At 39.4% G+C, this 21,349-nt stretch overlaps 1 protein-coding gene across 1 annotated transcript in view; it reads right to left on the bottom strand.

Annotated features, from left to right (window-relative positions):
* Positions 1–2,866: 2,866 nt before the first annotated feature.
* Positions 2,867–21,349, bottom strand: part of mybpc3 (myosin binding protein C3) — a 69,178-nt gene continuing 50,695 nt past the window's right edge. The window contains exons 24-32 of the mRNA XM_064335732.1: positions 16,716–16,850; positions 14,147–14,314; positions 12,132–12,220; positions 11,224–11,419; positions 8,621–8,760; positions 6,276–6,435; positions 5,736–5,872; positions 5,184–5,370; positions 2,867–3,293 (exon numbers count right to left, since the gene is read on the bottom strand). Coding sequence (XP_064191802.1) covers positions 3,262–3,293; positions 5,184–5,370; positions 5,736–5,872; positions 6,276–6,435; positions 8,621–8,760; positions 11,224–11,419; positions 12,132–12,220; positions 14,147–14,314; positions 16,716–16,850 — 1,244 coding nt within the window. The 3' untranslated portion in view covers positions 2,867–3,261. The remainder of the gene's footprint in view (positions 3,294–5,183; positions 5,371–5,735; positions 5,873–6,275; positions 6,436–8,620; positions 8,761–11,223; positions 11,420–12,131; positions 12,221–14,146; positions 14,315–16,715; positions 16,851–21,349) is intronic.

The following is a 21,349-nucleotide window of genomic DNA, read 5'->3' as shown; positions in this document are numbered from 1 at the left end:
TTCTTCCTTGAGGCCTGCACGAGGAGCAGCGCGTAATGGAATTCCTCTCCCGGCTCACAGGATTAGGTGCTGTGGCAGATTTAATGATGAAAAATAGCTTTGCAGATAGTATGAAGGATAGATCAGTCAAGGATAGTCATGGAGTGTTTCTCAATACCAAGAATGCAAAAAACGGACTTGTGTTCTTGGGGATAACGTTCTTGCTAGTTGTTCTTGGAAGAATGAACTCGGCAAGCTCACAAGGACAGAGAACGCTGTTATATGTATTCGAGATACTATGCGTGCTTGTGACGTGTGGTTACACTATCTGACAGTGTCCTCTGTGTATTCTAGTTTCTTTCAAAGGCTGCTTTACATTGTTTTGGGGTATAGTTTTATTTAAATTGTAAACTAGCGTTATTTGTAGGCTACTTAAAATATCAAAGTGAACAAAACGTCTCTTTTATCCTCTGTTCTCTAGCTAGTTAATACATGTCGGTTGCTTAATTCACAATTGCTTTCTATACCGACAAAAATCTACCTAGCACTTTCAGCAACAAGGGCAGGCTTGGATAAACCGAAGCAGCCAACTAAGCATCAACAAGTTAGCCAAGTCATTCCGATCATTTAAAATTGCTCTGTATCAACAACTTCAAGTCAGCGTTTGCTACAGCACACAACTCCGCTTGCCTCTGTTGATGCACCCCCTACAACAGAGGCTAGTACTGGCTACGAGCCGATACTTATTCACAGAAGCTGTATTTAAAATGAGTTAAAATGCAGCTATTTTAACAGCTATTTCTCGCCTCATTTTTGTTTGTGGAAAATTTTAGTCAGATTTATTAGTGAAATGAAAACTAAAAAAGTTTAATTAGGCTCGGTTAACACGTAATAGGCTACTATCCTCTGGCTATGAGTTAGTCTCTAAGGTAACAGATTAAACTGAATTAGAGCCGAATGAAATGTTTTTAGTTATATGTTGTATGGTTAAAATGAGCTGAAATTCAGTTATTATAACATATTTCTCGCATCATTTTCATTCTTAGAAGGATTTTCATAACATTTATTAGTGAGATGTGAGATATATTAGTGAGACAAAAAAGTGTGACAGTTCAGTGGTCTCATCTGCCATTGCGCAATGAATGCTGGGATATTTTTGTTGTCAAGTTAATACAAGTTACCAACCGATGCATCCTCGGTAAAATGGGTGTGTCAAGAACACTTCTGGTAATTTTAATCCTTCTTGGCGAAATGTGAACTTGAGTATTTGGACAGTACTTGGGCCGCAAAAGATGACATTTCACAAGGACACAAGAACACAAGTACAGACAAGAATGCGTATTGAGAAACAGCCATGATATCACCCATGTGTCTGAGTGTATCTCATGTGGTTAGCTCACATGCTAGCAGGGTCCTGTGGTGGCCTTCTTGGGTCACGCATGACACTGACTAAATCATTGTTTTAGGTTTCTCTCATCCAGGTAGTTAAATCTGTCATTTGATTCACTGTACTAGAAGTGATGAGAATACTCTTCTTATCCATATTTATTTCCTGTCCAGGAAAGTAAATGCTTGCAGACAACCTCTAGAAATGTTTAACTTGATGAATTCAATAGGTAATTAAAATATGTAAGTTAGAACAGTAAAGAATCTGATTAGGCATAGATGGAACATTGTATAAATGCAGTTGATATTTCTTGTATATGGTAGTTAACTTATGCAACGTAACTTGTATTCATTAATCATTGACTTCTTTAGTTTGTAATCATATGTTGAAGGAATAAACTGGAAGTGTTATTTAATAGAGCATGTGCAATGTTTATTCCCAGCAGCACATGTGTCTTATGCTGATGTTGGGATGAATAATACCATATGCATTGCAACTGTTACGTTGTCTTGTTAATCTTCAGGTCAATGATGGAACAGCATTCCTGAAAATATATTTCTCTCAAGGATCAGGTGCTCAAATGAAAAATCTTAGCTACAGAGGAGAGAAGTATTCTGACTGATGCCACCAAAACCACCTGTGTGTAATGTCAATGCCCTTTCAAAATCTACAAGTGGGCAAATTCAAAGGATTTATTTTCCTGTGGTAACATGGGGGGGCGTTAGTTCCAATCATGTCATGCTACAGTTGTATGTTTGAATGTATCCTACAGTAAAACTCAATCTGTACAAAATTTCATAAATGGGAGTTTCTGTTTTTAAAAACGTATGATTCTGAAGTCCCAACAGAATGGCCTGAGCAGAGAACATTTTATATGGTCAGAAAAAAAACATAAAATATTATATTTTGGTTGTATATACCAAATTATGAACAAATCTGGTTACAATTATGGAAAGTAAAAAATACTGCTTATTGTTATGCAGAGAATTGGCTGTTTCAGGAAATAGACATGACATTTTGCCATGATATGTTGAGGTTGGTCACTCCTGCCCAAGAATTCCAGCTGTATGAGAATGTGAGAGCATGGTGCTTCCTAGTTAGTCTCATCTGGAATCTCTGCAGCCAGGGATGCTCGGTGTGGAATAATTTTAACTTATTTCCGTGCTGCAGTGGAAAAATGGGACGTGCCAAAGCCACGAGACGGCTTCACATTCCGATGTGTTCCATGCAGCCAGGCCTCTTGTTTCACCCCGCACCCATCCCAGACTGACAATTTCAGGCCAGTGATTATTCCTGACTGGTTCTTGCGCTGGTTTGGCCCTTTTGACATCACACTTACTGCAGCTGAGTAAGGCAGACCTTTCTAGCTGAAAGCAAGGAAAATACAGTGCAAGCACAAAAGGATGTGTTCTAGTGTTTTCGGTGCATCTGATCATAGAAAAACCAAACAGCCTGTTTGATTACAGTTCAGCAAATTAAAAAAAAACCAGTACACTTGCAGTCAATGAGCGCCAGGTTTATTTCATAAATTAAGCAGGAATACATATATCCGAAGGTGCTCAGAAACATTAACATAAAATGAAATGCTGTGGTTGCTCCACTTTCTCAGAAAGATGGATCAGTGGTTGAACAACTGCAAGTTATGTCACCATTTTAGCTTCATGTGCTACATTACTCAAAGAACTAATTCTCTCAACGAGATCATGCCATCTCACTACTGGGGGTCCTATGACACACAAGAACACAAACTGCAATACGGCGTAGTGTGAATGAATGAACATGAATGAATTCCGATAAAATACTCTTCTGAAAGATCACGGTCGTCCTGCGTGAGCTTGCCCGGGATTCCCCAGTGACTTTGGCAGCCACTGTTGCCTAGGAAACTGCATCCTCGCTCATTTCTTCATATCTTCTTTGGTGACTTGAGCTACAATACAAAGTCCTGTTGTGTCATTTTATTCACTAAGAAACCATCAGTGCATGCTAGAACAGAGATAAATAATGAAATCACATTATTTAATTACATTACTTTCACAAATCAATAAACATTAAATGTTTGGGTCTTGCTGTTTTTGGGTACTCTTGTGTTGTCCGTCTTTTGAGTCTGTAAATTCTTGTTAGCAATTCCATCAGATTCCATTCCTTTTACCTTTAACTAATTAATTGTCCTTGTAAGTGAAGTAGCCAGTTGGATTGGCCATGAAATTCCTTGTTTGCATGGTCACCAACCTCATTACTGTTTCTGGTAAGATAGTATATTGAACTGTTTCTTTCAACGATGCTTAAAATAAAGCCATGGAGACCCAAGTATATTATACAAATGACTGTCCATTTGTTAGAAGGGAAATTTTTAAAATATACTTATGTTTTGGTGTAGTGCAAGAAGTAACCTCAAAGTTCACAAGTTACAGCATAAAGGCTAGTTTATAGTCCAACAACAGTGACATCCTCAGCATCCGTCGCAGCGACCCCAGGGTGACAGTTGCCGGGACTGCAACCAAATGTTGCTGCGACCTGCAACAGCCATTGAACATCTTCGGTTGCAGCGACACCCTGTCACTGGACTATAAATCAGCCATAAAACATATGACTGCAGGCATGATGGAGGAGTGAAGCAATAGCATGTGATTCCTGAAGCTCAACATTGTCTCTGTCCCTGCCTTGGCTGGGATGTGCTCTCCTACTGAATGTTGGTGATATGGGATGTTAAACAGTGGTGGGAATTACTGTAGTGCATCAGTATTGGATAAGTAATGAAAATGTTACCGGTAGCACATGAATGTCCATCTACAAAGGGTTACAGAAAATGCATTCTGTAAGAATACATAATTTCACAGGTATAAAACTCGTAAGCTCACACAGGAAGTTATATATTGTACCCAATGCTGATTTTAGCCATTTCAAAGCTAGGGGCACCCAATAAAATAATACTGTATTACGCTTTGCGTAAAAGGAAGAGGGAATGTTTTTATTAAGTAATTTATAAAATAAGGGGTGGAATAAAGGTATGCCTGTAAGGTTAATGAAGGTGAATGGGGGAGCTTACCTTTTGGTTATTCACACTTAAGGTCTGATTACAGAGGAGCTGGGAAAGAAGAGTAAAAAACGGCGGCACGTGGAACAGACAGCAGTGTTACACAGACACAACCACATTAGGAGTTACGGACCATTGACGAATCAGCACAGACTGTCTATATATTGGCCAGATGGACATCCCCGTTATTATTAACAATAAATGTTCTGTCTCTGCTTTGTAAAAGTGTTCTAATTTTCTGGCTTATAGAGTACGTTAATGACGATACAGCTGACAGCACCAAAAGCTTCTGCTGTCAAATAGAACCTTTTAGAATTAGACCATCTGGCTTGAAAATAGAATATCTATGGCATGATCCAGTCACCCTTTTAACCGTAGAACAGAAACCCTGTGGAATATTAATATACACACAGGACTTAAACTGCTTCAAATATGCAGCATATGGCACGCATGCACATGATACCGTTTTGCATAGTAACAGTACATGGTGCAGTATGCAGCATTGCATGCAGGGGGAGGAGGGGGGGAGGGAAGATAATTTAATAGACAAATCACTTCATAACTACAGTTGTGTTCAGAGTTGGCTTTGAGTATTAAAAATATCATTAGGGAAACATAGTCATCCATACAATAGCTCAGGATATACTCATCTGCTGCTGCAATCTGCCTACTATCCCTATCCACCAGGACTGGCATTAGCCAAGGTAGGACATTCCTATCAGTTATCCCAGAGAAATTACCCCAGGCTCCTTGTCCTGGCACCAGGTAGCGAGACACACTTACATCGGACTTCTAGTTTACACTCTACGATGTCTTCCCCAGAGTCGTTGATGGCTTTGCACGTGTACACGCCTCCGTCAAAGGGGCAGGGCTTCCGAATTTCCAGAGTCAGGACCCCCTGCTTGCTGAACATCCTATACTTGGCTTCATTGGAAATGTCCACTTTGTTCTTGTACCAGATCACTTTGGGCTGAGATTTTCGTAAAGGGGAAATCCTCAAATTTGTGAATCATTTATGACGTCATACTTTTTAATTTCATAATATAGGAGCACCTTACATGTATTATTACATGTATTGCATTCCATTTGCGTGCAAATAGCTATTTCCCTTAATTATGACCCCTCTGTAAACTAATGCTCATCTGCTTACATTTAATGCAAACTGAATTACAATGCTTGCAAAACTATTGCAAAATTAATTTAGACATGTCATTCAGGACTATTGTTCCACTGCGCAGTGCCTACAATACAGAACATATATAGTACACAGTTTGCAAATAGCACCCATGCGCTACTTATTATGGCCTGGTGCAGAAGCAAAGAGATTGCATTTACCTTTGGAATTCCCCTCACTGAGCAGCTCAAGGTGGCGTTGTACCCTGCTATCACTGAACGGTTCACCAATGGGTGAGTGAATTTTGGGGCCTCTGAGAAGTTGTGCTCTTTGTAGACCGGTGGCTTGTAAACTATTCCTGAGACACAAACAGCACTTACACTCAACAAGAGTGGACATGTATTTCTTTCATAAACACCAGAGAAAAACCACATATGCAGAATAGATCCTAGGACAGATTATTTATATTTAACAGGAAATGGGCTGATGAATTGGATCGATTTACTGTTGTTTGGATTGATGGAATTCTGATATACTAGACTTTAAATTCATGTGCATTCATGACATTTTTAAGGAAACATGTTACTAACCAAAACATTCAGAAATTAAATACTGAATATTTATGGATATATGTGAACAGATGATTCATTTAAATGAGTTTGTAATCTGCAGTATTTTAACCAGTGTATAGAGAGTTAAAGTATTTTAAATGAGCTATCTGACCTAGGTCTAACTTGGCCATGCCCCTGAAGGGAATATACCTGTCTTCTGGATGTAGGCGCTATCCTTGGAGAAGCAGGGCTCCGGACTCAGGCCCACCATGTTGGCGGCGTAGACACGGAAGACGTAGTCATTGCCCATAATGAGGTCAGACACCACGCAGTTAGTGCGTCGGTAATGCTCATACACATTGAACCACTCCTATGGATAGACATTTCAAATCAGCCGCACAACCAATACAAATATACCTGTGCTTAGTGAGTTACAGTCATTTTAATAAATAATTGCAATATGACAGTAAGGCTGTTGAATTATATCATTTCAGTGGTCTTTCATTTACAGCACATGAAAGTAGTGTTTTAACAATGTACATCTAAAATCCTCATAGTGGATTTGGCACCCACACCTCAGATCTCATGAACATCCTTGTAATTTCAATACTAAAACATTAAGACCAAAATTCAACATTCAAGCATGAACATCAGTGGACTCCATAGGACTTGAAATCTTAAAAACCATTTTAGAGAATATAAATTCTCACAATACCTGGTCTTAATGCAGAGTGATAATTCCCAGAATGCCATACAACAGCTAATCATAGCAGCAGCAACAGGAACTATATTTATCTGCAGGGTATCTGAAGTCTCTAATCGGCTCATTGTAATTTTAATTGTGATAGGCGCATAGCTATTTGGCATTCTTTGGACGGAAATGGGAATTAGAGCTAGTAGCGTGTTGCACTGCAACCAAATCAAAACGCTCCATGCCGTTCTCATAAAATGGGCAGAGATTATTAGCCGTTAACCTTGCTGCTTTAAAGTGGAATGAGAGTGCTCGGTGTGCTGAAGGCTCGTAAATCAGCCCAAGGCCGGGAGCTGAGATCGCAGGCTGCTCGCCTGTTGAAGGTCTTGGAGCCATGCCACAAAGGCCCAGCTGGAATGGCATCCACTCCCTCTACAAAGCGCATTGTTCAACAGGACGGGCCGAGAGCCCATGCAGTCACGAGGGAGATAAAGATATCCCTGGCTAACACATGGTGCATCCCATAGCATAGTGTACATAGTCCATTCAATTATAGATGCACGTTTTAGGGCTTTGCTGCTTTGCTTCAGTGTGGATGCCTTGCAGTAACGTGACGTTCCAACATCTCAGGTGCGAGCCAGGGAATTATTAACATGTTCCCTTGTGAGAATTAATGGAGGAAAGCGTGCTGTGAAATGGACATTGTTATGTTGGTGTTCTGTTCAAATGGAGATAGTTCTCTTGTTAACTGGTCTGCTATGTCAAAAAGTAATAGGCCTGCACTTAATTTACTTAATTTGGAAAATGGTAAATATGTTACGAGACTGAATTCAGACCACTGAGCTACACTAAAATACTGAAGAGTGCTTCATTGTGCGAGAAGCAATGCAACCATAGTGAGACTTCTTGCGAATACATAGTACAGTATACTTTGCTAGTAATGATTTAATGCAGATTTCTCTGTTTGCTGCTTAGTGCACATAATGCTCATAATGCTGCACTTTCACTTATGCCAGCATTTTCTATCAGTCTGTACTGAACTCACTGCAAACCTACTATGAATGAATCAATCTTTTGGGAGGGGGTTCGTATGAATTCTGTGATCCATATCTGGATCCACCGATGGGTAAGTGCTATATTGTCTTTCATTGAAGGAATGGAATGAATATTGCACTGCTATGAAAGAAAACACTCTGCAATGCCTGCAATAAAATTTGGCTTTACTAAAAGTTATCGTTGTGGTATTGTTATACTCAGTCAGCTAGCTAGCTATAGACAGCATGGTCAGCAAGCCAGCCGGCTGGCTAGATAGCCTAGCTAACTAACAAGCTAACTAAACAGGCTCGGATAGCTAGCTAGCTTGATCGGCCTGGCCGAACAGAAATATATTTCCACATCCAAAAAACCCAAACACAACTGTCTCCTACCCACTTTATTCTTTGTGACTAGATTTTGTTATTGAAATGTTCATTAGCTTAATATTCATGCACCAGTGTGTCATGCTAGTAAAAGACACTTCTTGTACAGATGTTGTATAAAGTATTGATAGTGGATTTTCATAAAACATTATGCAAAACTCTGCCTATTTCTTTTAAAAACATCACCATTGATGAGCAGTATTGTACCATTCTCTCAGACAGTACTAACCACTGAAATCAGGCAAGGAAAGGGGTACTGGTGCATCTATATTAGTCATTACTTTGTTGTTAAATGAGAAAAAAAATTACATCCCGGGTATAAAGATAATTGTGAGTAATCAAAATTAATTCTAATATATAATATATATTTTTTGAGGGAAAAGGTCTGTGGTCAAATGACCACCGCCAGCCTTGAAAATTAGTTGAGATCAAGCATCCATACTTACCATGGTCTTTTTGTCAGCTTTCTGGATGGTGTAGCCAGTGATATCACAGTTCCCATTGTTTTTTGGTGGTTTCCACTCCAGAGCAACGTTGAAGCCCCACACATCCTGAATTTTTAGGTTCTGAGGTGGGCCTGGCACGTCTGAGAAGTGCAGAGAAAATGAAGTTTATACCATGTTATTTTAGTATCTTTTTTAGTACATCATGATACTCTTCCAAAGGAAATAAAAGATTCATTTGTTGTTCATGGTTCATATTCAATAGCTTGCTTCTATACAGTTGTAAAAAAAGATTTGATTGTTGGAATACAATTTGCCAATTGAATGATTTTGTGTGGCCTATTAAGGTATTATGGACAGCCCTACTGGTTGTCTCGGCTTGCTTTCTCGTATTGTACTTCAATTCTCCTTCAGTTCCAGCTACAGGTCACGATAGCCTATTTGTCAAGCCCCTTGTTAAACAATGATCCCATTTGCATCACCTCAAAAATCTAAGTGGATAAAGTAAATGCCAATAATTAAGCACAGATGATGATTGACAGCGATGTTTACCAGCGACACACATTAAATTCAGTTCAATTACTTACTACCATAGACATGCTGCAGTTTAAAATGTTGTACAGGTAGCCTTTTTGTAAGATTCGGTGTGTGTTTATTATAAATGTCTGTGACTGACTTTCTTTTCCATGAATCACTTAGAGAATCTAGAAAAAGGCTATGTTAACACAGCAAGCAACTTAGCTGAAAACATTAAAAAGTGAACTAACTTGTCAAACATGTTGAAGAGTTAAATTAATTTATTTAATAAATATTAAACACTATTTAAAATACCTAAAGTCTCCACAAAAGGACACTACATGTAGATGGTTTTCAGCACCATCTAGCATCCCTAATCTCCAAATCTGAAGCTTTTTCAATGACCTCCCTGGGTAACAACCCTCTCATTTTCTCTTCAGATGGCATTCTGTAAACTATAACAACAAAAAATCATGTTGTTTGTTATAGCCATAACATAACTGTAACAGCTGTTACATTTATATAGACAAGGTCATGTTTTATTTGTTACTTAGCATCCAGCTTAACTAACTTTTCAAGAACAAATAACTTTTTAAATGATGCATGATTTGATTTATTGCAGATAAAAAGGCTTATATCTGAAAATGATTTCCGGAACAGTTTTTTACTTAGCTTGCTGAAAACCTGTTCTTTGGAAATATTTCTCGGAAAGGTTATCACATTGCCCGATCCTTTGGGAGGTGGTAGAGGACTGAATTGCGCATACAAACCTGAAATGGCTATGGTAGCCACATTATACATTAAGTTGTTGACTGTGTAACATGTATCAAGTGTTACATGTATGGTGACTCTTCCCTATGTTTGCAAAAGGAGAGAATCTTTTGAAATCTTAAGGAACTGTTGCATGTTAGAGAAGTAGAGAGACAGTGACTCTGGAGATGGTTGGCTATTGGGTATGGAATTGGAATTAAACAATTAAAATATTAAAACTGTTCTGATTTTCTTTACTAATGAGACAATAGAAGGTGTTAACATTAAAAGGTGACAGTGCCTATCCATTGCATCCATGGATCCTGACATCTGTCCAAAACCTGACTTCACCAGAGATGGAGCAGTTCAACAATGTTGCTTTCCTGCCATGCGCAAGACACATCTTAAATACTGGCAGTGCATTTAAATGAACTCACTGCGGCTGTGCTCATTTGCATAAGCAGTCTTAGTAAATACCCTGCTGAATTGTAAACATGCAGCGATGCAGGGTTTTGCGGCAATAACAGTAATTTCAGGCATGCTTAGTACATATGTCCATTAGTGCTGGGCTAAAATGTAAAACCTGCAGCTTCACCAGCCGTTTTGGGATAAGATTGGACACCCCTGCTACATATGGATGAATTTTTCTTTTTAATGCAGTAATACTCAATCCTGGTCCTGGAGAGCCACAGATTCTGCTGTTTTTTTTTTAAAATTTATTTTTCTTTAAGATCAGCGACTGATTCAGACCCAAGAAACCAGGTGACCTCAATTAACTGTGTAATCATCGGCTTTAACTGATCAATTGCTGTACTATTCAAGTTCTATTCGAGTAACAATGAAGGCCACCAGCCCATGCCCATGTTCACTTTCCTTCCTGATTCTCCCCATATTAGACTAACTAATTGTTTGTCTCAATTAGAAACTTTGTGTCTTCGAAGTGCCTTTGAGGACACCTGGCGGATAACAAGAAATACAAGTTCAAATTCCTGCAGGTCACATAGCGGTGATAAACTGGTGGCCCTAATTATGAATTATGAATCTAGGAGCAGGTTAAAACAGAAAACATTGGTATGAAAAAATGGGCTAGCATGTCTTGGGCTATGTCATTAGATACCAGAACAAAATGCTTTTTCCAGCGTTGACTATGTGTATTTATTCAATTTAGAAATCCCAAGGCACCCTCTCCTATGAGCGATTAGAAATTTGCACAAAAAAATACCTTTTGTTTTACATTGACATCAACATTAAAAGGTATACTGTAAAACCTGGCAGATACGTGACCATTATCCTGAATGAAAATAAAAGCCAATGAAGGAAAATAAATAAAATTGTCTCACCCACGATCTGAATGGTGACATTGGCCTTGTCCTCCACATTTTCAATCTGCACATTCACTTCATACCCCCCTGTGTCTTTGTGGTCGGACGTGCGAATAAACAGGATGGAGTCTGTGTCGCTGTTCCGGATGCTGACCTTCTTAGGGTCCAGAGGCTCCCCATCTTTAGTCCAGGTAACCTTAGGCCGAGGTTTTCCCTGAGCAAGGGGACAAACAGGAAGTTTACTGTACTGACCTGGGTCCTGAGATCATATTGACAATGTCCAAATGAGGCAAGCCAATGGGGCCGATTAACCAATACAACTGTTTGCATGGCAGGCATGTCATTTTGCAACATGTTAAAATGGCAGTTTCAACTTTATTCAGATGGAAAGAAAGTCTAGGGGTAAATTGTATCACAAGAGGAGCCATTCAGACCGAAATCTGATTTGAGTGTGTGAAAGAAAAGTTGTGGTTACTTTTACTTGTTTCCTCTTCAGAATTTTCTATGCTTATATGCAGCAGTTTAAAATAAAAGGTACTGAAACCCTTTAATAGTTGGCAACTGAGCTGAAACAATAATCAAAGAGGGAAGTGGGAATTGACAGATTTTGAAACATGAATAGAACCTGGATCTCTCCAACAAAGAAATATGTAAAATGTTTGTGCATGAATGCAAAATTATGATAACCTGTATTCACACTGAACTCCAACCAAAATGTTTGTCAAGGCATCAGTTTCAGTGGCTTGGAATTACATTACACAGACAGATTCTTACAGAGGTGGATCATGAGACCCTTTCCAATGATGCATTGCATGAAATGTGTCTTTGTTTCCCCACTTTCATCAATGAAGTGTTCCCATCTGACATCACATAGTCTGGGTAATGATGACATAACTACATAATGCCTGATTCAAGGCTGTGCCTACCTGGAAGGGGATCACTATATTTATTGTTTCTCCGACCTTCTTCACCAAAGTCTGACGCAGATTTCGAGGCATCCAGATTTTGGGGCGCTCTGAAAAAAAAAACAGTGGAACACCATAAGTGATCTGAAGTTGTTCAACACATAAAGCTCTCTGTAAAGACACATGCCTTTCAGAGCTTGATTTATGCAAACTCACGATTGTTCAATTTGTTTAGACTGGTAAAGGAAAGTGGAGAGCTTTTCTATGGCTGCCATATGGGCTCTTAAAATTATATCAACTTGTCAACAGAAAAAAAATATATGGGCTTGATTGTATTTTGAAGCCCTCGATATACCACTTCAAACTAATCTATACTGAGAGGGCTGAAAATAGAAATATCCAGGACCTTGTTACGGTGAAAGCTACATTATGCAAACCCAAAGTAATCAAATGTATAAAAGTCACAGTTTTAATAATTAGTCCCTCTTATAATTTTGTACCATGTGCAAAATAATACATTTAAGAATTAACAAATATGAACTACAGAAATCGTCTAGTCAATTTGGAATGTTCTCACTCACAGGCATCATATCTCATGTTCTTGTCTCATGTCATATGTATATTTGTTTTCCTGCCTATTTAACTGCTTTCAATACCAGCCAGCAACCTCTGTATTGGCCAATATATGCTTATTTAAAGAGAAAGCCCCACACAGTATGCATTAGAATGTCAAAGTCAATTATATTATTAGAAAAAATATATTCCAATATGCCACATCAAAAAAACCTTTCGCTTGATTATGTGCTTTGATGAGTATTAAGACTGGTGGAGCTTGTGTAAACATATTGGCTGTGAATGGCAGTACCTGCCCCATGCACCAGAGGAAAGCTCCTGCATGCCACTCAGCCATTGGCTGGGCAGGTCCTCCATGTTAGCGTGTGGGAGACAGTTTACCCTAATGAACTGAATGGCCCTCACCTTCTGTGCCAGCTGTCTGTGCCTCTGACGTTTTATGGAGCCGAATGGAATAGGTTCCATAGATGCCACTCTGTGACAGGTGGGCTGCCAGATGATGAACTGACACCGCCGCCACTGTAAGCTACCCTAGTCCTTGACTTTTGGTTCAGATATTGTCCTCCTTTGCTCTCCCCATTGAGAGAAAGGTATTTGCAATGAAGGCTGATGACAGAAGCCACAAGATCTAATTTTACCTTCCAACGGGGCATGTTGCCAGTCCTCCCCCAGCAAGGAATTACTTTACTATAATTGAATTAAAAAAATTTTACGTTCACAAAATTAATCTTATTATATTTCCTGGTTTACCCCCGTGTATGCATTACAAAATTATATGTTTACCCCAACCTGTCCAACACAAGCTGAAGGAATGCTAAATGTGTAAACTATAGGGTGATGTATTTACATTTCATTTGCCCAGAGTGATCTGATGGAACATTGTTTAATAAGCTGGTCTGAAGTCTTGTGTTATTAGTCAGTTATTGTAAGTTGTCAACATCAGAGATGTATTTCCCAGTGAGGTTTGCCAATGCTTGTCATGATATCTGTTGACAATGTATTATACTGTATCTCACAATGCCTGGGTGAGTGATAAATAGAAAATCTGAACATTTAATGTCTATGAGATGCCTTGATGAATGTATTGAGATTACTGAATGTTGAGGCTTTTGTTCTGAGGCTATTCCTAACAGTACATTCTGGTTCTTCAATTTGCATCTTGAAGAAAAGTTTTATGGAAGTGGACAGAAAATACTCTAGCCGAGTAATTGTACTCTACAGCAGAAGTTTGCACCTTGTCCACATTAAAATCAAGTCTCTCAATCTCCATTTTATCAAGTAAATGAATGAGAACAGCAAACAAGAACTTACTTGTCTCATGAGTCAATAATTAACTCACTATATGTCACAAGTTAATAGATATTTCCTGTTCAACTGTGCACAAAACACAGAGATATTCATATGCCTTTGTTATCTGACCCTTACTCGGCAACCACATGGTACAAGTGTACATGGACACTCACGCATGATTTCCTGGATGGTGACAGCCTGAGCAAGAGTGGCAGGTTCACTGGGGCCAGCCAGGTTGTAGGCCCGCACGCGGAACTGCATCTTCTCACCCGTCGGGAGGTCGCGGATGATGACCGAGTTGCGATCTATCAAACCTTCGAAGGCCGGGACCCACTCATCCGCTGCAACCCAAGAGAATGTGAAATCATCTCAAAAGATCCTCAAGCCTGTTCTCTTGACTCTAATCCACCCCACTCCTTCAGTCCATCTCTGTGGACACCATTCCTTTCATCTCCTCTCTTATCACCACCTCTCAATCAACAAACACAGTCTTGAGAGGGCCCGTGTCACTACTCTCCTCATGAAACCCTCATTGAACCTAGCAGATGTGCATAACTACTGACCTGTATGACTCCGCTCATTTTTATTCAGAACGATTGAGCATGCAGTCTGTCTGCTTCACTGAGGCAGCTCTACTTGCAGTCACAGAGGCTCTTACCTTGGCAAGAGCTAACTCACTCAGCCCCATTCTCATTCTCCTTGACTTATCAGCTGAATTTGACACCGTCCTCCACCAGATCCCTCACTCATCCCTTGTAAAGATGGGTATCTCAGGCTCCATCCAACCTCCATACTTTGCTGATCAATCCTACCAGGTGGCCTGGAGCAGATTAAGCCCACAGGGCTTAATACCTGTCCTTTTCTCTTCTCTCTTTACACAAAATAATTTGGCCCAGTTCTTTGCACACAGCATGTAATATCATTTGCTATTCTGGTGACAGTCAACTCTTTCTCAATTTCTCTCTCTGACACACAAATTCAGGCTTGTATCTCCTGCCTAGCATTGCAACCTGGTTGTCCACCAGGCCTGTATATGATAGAGCTCTTGTTCCTCCAGGCAAAATATTACCACTAATTGATCTTTTAATCACTGTCAACATCTCATCAGTGTCTCTCACCTGCTCTAGGAACCTTAGTGTGACTCAAGATGGCCCAGCTGAGCTTCTTGGGATACATTGAGACAACCACCAGGTAATGCAAGCTGTTTCCTCACAACATCAGGAGATTCCACTTCCTCACCCAGGAGGCTAGACAGTTACTTCACAGATGCACTATTGCAAAGCCTTTCTGGCTGACTAACTTGCCTACGCCATCAGAATGCCACTGCCTGGCAGGTCTTCAATCTCCCTAAAATCACTCATGCCACACCTTTCACTAGCTTCTGGTAGCTGCCCACGTTCAAATCACACAAGTCACTCACACTGGCATCCCAAGCTGTGAATGTTACTGCCATATCTTATCTTCAGATTACACCATGCATTCCAACCAAACCTCTCTCTGTTCTGTCTCCTCTCGTCAGATTAGAGCATGCATTCCAACCAAGCCTCTCTGTGTAGACTCCTCTCGCCAGTTGGCTGTCCCATTTCGACTGCTACTCCTCACAACCTCAGCTCTTCTCTTGGTCCGCAATCGTGGAACAATCAGTCAAGAAGGCAGGCTCACTGACTGTTTCAGCTAACCGTTGAAACAAATGCCTTTTCAAGCTGCACCCTTTTAAATATTTCTAAAAGCCCTTCTCTCTCTTTATTACACAGATCTTGAAGCATGCACATTGAAGTACTTATTTCATAACCTTTACCTATCTCTAGCTCAAGTGGGATTAATTTACCATGTTAAATGCACTTTTGTATGATGCTTTCGCTAACTGATCAACCTATAAATTGTAAATTGATTCTCAAATCATTCTATATCTATTTAAGCAGTTTACTTACCAAAGCCATCTACTCAGTTGCCTTGGATCAATGTGTGTAGCTGCAGCTATTGGTCTTGATGCTTGTTTCAGTGTGAAAGGTAATATATACTCATGTCCATTAGCTATGTAATATTAACTTAGTAGCAATAGATCACTGGCACAGGGAATGGCATTCTGTAGGGTAATCTTGGACCTGAATTTTATTTTTGTTGATTAAGGCCCAGGTATTGCTAGCCCAGTCAATTTTACAAGACAAGAATTTGGCATGTTGCCACTTCTTACACATTTTTTATTTTCTATCAATTTGGAATATTCAGCTACATTTGTAGTTCCATTGCATTGCTTCAACAGAACTGCAGACGTGCACATGTCTGCAACTGCTGCATCTTTTCACTCTTCAGCCCACCAGCTGAGTTGCACAGTCATTCTGCAGAAGGTCAGCACTACTGATGTCACTGGTGCAGGCAGACCACAGGTACTGGAAGAGTCATTCTTGCACAGTGAGGTGGTTTTTTTTAAAAGGGACTCTTTAAGAGCTTTTAAAAGAATTAAACAGCTGTTACATTAAAGGGATGCAACAACTGAGCTGCTGTAACAGACTGAAACTGCACCATGGAATTGTGCCAGTTTGTAATGCTGCATGGAGCTTCCTGTCAAGGTCATTCTAGACACTGCTGAACTCCTGGGACATGGTGTTGGTGGTTCGGTAGGACTCAGTCCTGTTGTCTTCTCAAAAAAACACATGGCATTATAATAGTGAGAGGGACACTGTGTGTCTATTGAATGAATTCAATAGATATTAAATATTTTTAATCAACATGGAGACTCACTGCCTTCCTTGCAGTACTCAACCCCATAGCCATCGAAGGGAGCGGACCCCATACGCTCTGGGGCTCTCCACTTTAGGGAAATAGTGGTGTCACTGATGTCATCCACACTCAGGCCAGTGGGTTCGCTGGTAGGAGCTGGAAGCAGGGGGGACAAACAGAATGTTAGCCAGCAAGATTACAAGACAAAATGCAGGCAAATATGCAACATTCTCATCCCACCACAAACAACAAATATAATACTATATAAGCAGACAATTTTCCAGCAAAATTATTGTAAGATACTATACAGTAGCTTCGAAAGTCTAAGACACAAAAAACACAATTTAAGATTGGCAATCATCAATTAAATTTAATATCAGTACTCTCTAAGTACATTTCACACATTATTACAAATCCTGATGAGCTGAAAGAAATACTCAAAATATATACGCACTAAATCCGTTGTTCCATTTTGTGCCAGAACACTCACCACACATAAGCTGTAGTGGAGGCGGAGAGAGCAATAGTTTTCCAATTATACTCTGAAAACACTAATTTTCACTTGCATAATTGGCAAAAAATAGTTCTCTCCTCCTCCACTACAGCTTGTGTACTAAGTGTTCTGGCTCAAAATGGCTGCTGTGCATCCCCCAAGTGGGTGCTACACATTGGTGTCTGAGGTGAGTTTTCCCTTCGTGACTGTGAAAAGCGTTTTGAGTTTCACAAAAAGCGTCATATAAATGTAAGGAATTCTTCTTCTTCTTCTTATTATTATTATTATTATTATTATTACCCCTTGTAACTTACATGTGTAAAACTGAAATACAAAACAAACATGGGAAAAAGAGAAGCAGGTGTATAAAAGCAATTTTGAGTTTTCGGTGCTATGCTTGCTATCTCCCATCGTCTCCCATTTTCAAGGAATGGTAGCTAATGTTAGTAAGCATTTGTGATGAACATATCAAAAGAAAGCTATGGAATGCCCATGGTAGAGTCTGTAATTTTCACCCAGGCCTGATATAACCAGGTCAATTCGGGTCCTAATTCTGTCATTTTATATTGGGCTCAGATCAGGTCGGGTTTACATTTTAAGCACAAAAAACCACACAGGATGGATGGAAATTATAGACAGGCTAGTCTAAACTAAATTATGCAAGTGACAGAAAAGTAAAATCCAAGGTCTGAACAAACTTTTACATGCTTTTGCAAATGTAAATTGGCTACTGTGATACCCAGTTTTGCCAACTTTTGGGAGACAAATGCAACCTCACTGCCATATACAAGCTTGAATAAGTGTATAGAAATAGTAACAATAGTAGTACAATAGCAACCATGAATGTGAAAAAACTGGTCGGTCGTTACATTTCCAAATAAACAAAAAAGCCAATAAAAAACGTAGCCCAGGGCTTCCCATTTTGTCAAGCGAATTAGAAAAAAAACAAGCCCAAAATCGCATATTATAAGCGGAATTCTGGAGATACCGTGCTTAAGTAGGGAAATGGGTTTGGACTATGTCTAAAAAGTGCTGTCAGTTCTACATGGTGAAACCAAAATGTATATACTGTAAATACCCTTTAATATAAACTGTGAAGTATAGAAGATTGTGGAGTATAGAGCTAGAAACCTTGCATAAATAATGGTCTTCCAAAGAAAGCACCTGTACAAGGACTGCTCCTTGTTTTCCTCAGACAAAATGCTGCCATGGATACTTTTAAACAGAGATTGAAGCTGTCAGCTTGTAAAACCACGACCTACTAAATGGAATGTCATACATGAATCTCAAAGAATGACTTGCATTTGACATGGAATGAGGTCTGACTGATGATGAGACTCTTATTCAAAGACTGCTGAGAGGCCCACTTTAAATGCCCTTCTGTCAAATGTTCTGTGTGCGACTGAGCCGGACATAACAAGATGCCTGAGAACATCTCTCAACAAGCAGCTTGTGGGTCTCACTGATCGACTGATCCACTCTATCAATCATAGAGACTAAACTAAAAGATAACCCATAGAAACAAGACCCACACTTACACTGGATTTGAACCACACTCATCCCTGTCACTGACAGCCCAAGGGATCTTACAGTATTTAAGGTATGGAATTTTGATGTGTGTGATGCCCTTCCTGAGCAAAGTCTATCAAAGACAGGAGGAGGGCATTGTCATCCCAGGGGTAGATTAAAAAAATGATACCTGCTAGGATTTACTGCCCCCAGGCGCTGCTATCCTGAAATCAAGTCTGCAATTCAGCCAACTACTGCAATGAAAGTTAAATGGAAACTACGTACCACCATATAAAGTCTCCTTGTATCCTTAAACTACTTACTTTTAGCCTTAATAACCCTGAGCAAGAATTTGCACAAAATTATATTTGAAATTTCATTTTGCAGGCTAGTACCTTCATTTACAAAGCCATAGCTTGTTATTGTTGTTGATATAGAAGGATATCAATAATGTTTTGCAATAGAGGGCTAGACCACTCTATTGAACAGTAAAACATACAATTGATCACTGTGCACAAAATCGCGTTTACTCCTAACTTATTTAAATGTTTAAAGTGACAATCTCGAAGATTTCAGTTTCGTTCTCTATGGCGGTGCCAATGGCGAGAAGCGGTAATTGCAGGTGTGTTTTTGGACCTCACTTCCCATAGATCCAACCGGATCCAACCAGTGTCGCCTGTTTGATTTCAGTCAGTTGGCACGCCACCTATAACACTTACTATAAAAGTAACGTTATGTACATACTCATTCCTTGTCTAACATTAGGCTAACTCAAGATGTCTTTACACTGCCGAGCCAGGTTAAAATGCCGTAGCAAACCTGGGGTAGAATTAGTGATGATCAATTTCTGCAAATGTTTTTTATCCACCTTTTTTACACTGCAGAGAAGAATTTGCGGGATTCGCTGTGGATCGTGGAATTATGTATCTCGTGCACAATAAGCAGTCTTTTTCGTGAATGATTGTTGTGTGGTATTTTTTAAACAACTGCCTTGCAAAATGTTACCCCTGGTGTTTCTGGTTTTGCTAGCTAGTTCAAGAATAAAGCTGAGCTGGGTGTTAAATAAGCAATCAGAACAAGAAGAATAAAACAAAAACATCAAAATTTCATCAAAAAGGGCATAAAGACTGAAGGAACATATGAGGAAGCGTAATAAAATAATAACAATGCTAATCGATACTGCCGTATTATTTTATTTAGTTTTCTCCTGCATGACGTCTTCAGAAATCAGATCCGGCTCTGCTCCACATACCCCGGCTTTATTCCGATCATTATAATATATTGATGAACTCGATGGCAATGTAGGCTAAATAACGGTAACGTTAAGGCCAGTTCAGATCAACGATTCGCAACGAGGCGAAACGGTTTTAGAATGTTGCAGAGATTGCAGCGGTGTGAACTGGCTAGTAGCAGAGCCGTTGCCTGCCCTGAGGTTTTAAAAGACCGTCCTTGTCAAATCGCCAAGTGCAGTTTTAGAACGTTTACAATCAGATGTCTTGGAATTTTGCAAGTTGCACCCAGTCTCGTTGCGAATCATTGATCTGAACTGGCCTTAAGTTAGCTACACTGCAACGTTGCAACAAGGTAGCATTGCATTCGAGAGACGGTTTGCGAGGTCGGTACCGGTCGGTAGCGTTAGCTAGCGTTTTTTTTCTAATTGTTAGCCGACATTAGATTGTGTTAATTACATTAGCTAGCTAGCTAACACAACGTTACAAGATATGAGAGATGGATACTGTGCGCAACGTTGTCTAAACTAATGTTGTCTTTCTTGACATGGTCCGGTAGCTAGCGTTAGCTGTGCAAATAGCTATGTAATTTAGTAAAGTTACACTGTCATTAAATGTAATACTAAATCTACATCAACAAATAATATGATCTCTCATGTTACACAAAAACTTTTTAGGGTTCCATAACTCCCCCAACCCCCCCTTTCTCTGTTATTATAACGCATACAGACACCGGAAAAAACAGTACGCCGCTCACACACAAGCGAGTTGAAGAGCGAGCCTGTTGCGTTAGTTCCGCCTACCCTCTCTGGCGGACCAACCACTGATGGGTGAAGAAAAACGCGTCACTAACTGTGCGCCGCTTGTGATTTTTTCCCGGGAATGTCGTCACAGACTCCAAGTTTTTTAATCATGAATTATGATAATAATAATAGTATAAATTAATATAAAATAGGCTCAATCACCATTGTGTTACCCAATGCAGCGATAGATAGTGACTTAAAAGACATTTATTTTAATGAAAATCTTCGAGATTATTACTTTAACAACTTTAAGAATCAAGGAGGCTAAATGAGCCTAATTTTGCTTTTAAGTGACAAGAACAACATAACTAAAATTATTCAGATTTGCATTATACTATTGACAGAAAGTTACAAACATGGTTGGTGAAAGATTCCAGTCAAGGAGAAAATGTACCTTTGTCTAAGGAGATAAATAATTAAAAATAGAAAGAATGTAAGTGCTTTGGAATAAGATAATAAATTAGAGGAGAAAAAACAGTTTTCATTAAATTTAAATTAATCTAAATGGATACATATTTAATAGCCTAATTTACTTAAAAGATACAGAAATATGTAATCCATTGTATGATTTAATTTTCAAAGTGATTTTGTCATCATCCTTATGAATTTGACGATAACCAT

This window comes from Anguilla rostrata, chromosome 5 (genome assembly GCF_018555375.3).
Source record: "Anguilla rostrata isolate EN2019 chromosome 5, ASM1855537v3, whole genome shotgun sequence".
NCBI classification, from domain to species: domain Eukaryota; kingdom Metazoa; phylum Chordata; class Actinopteri; order Anguilliformes; family Anguillidae; genus Anguilla; species Anguilla rostrata.
This window is presented reverse-complemented; position numbering and strand designations above follow the sequence as displayed.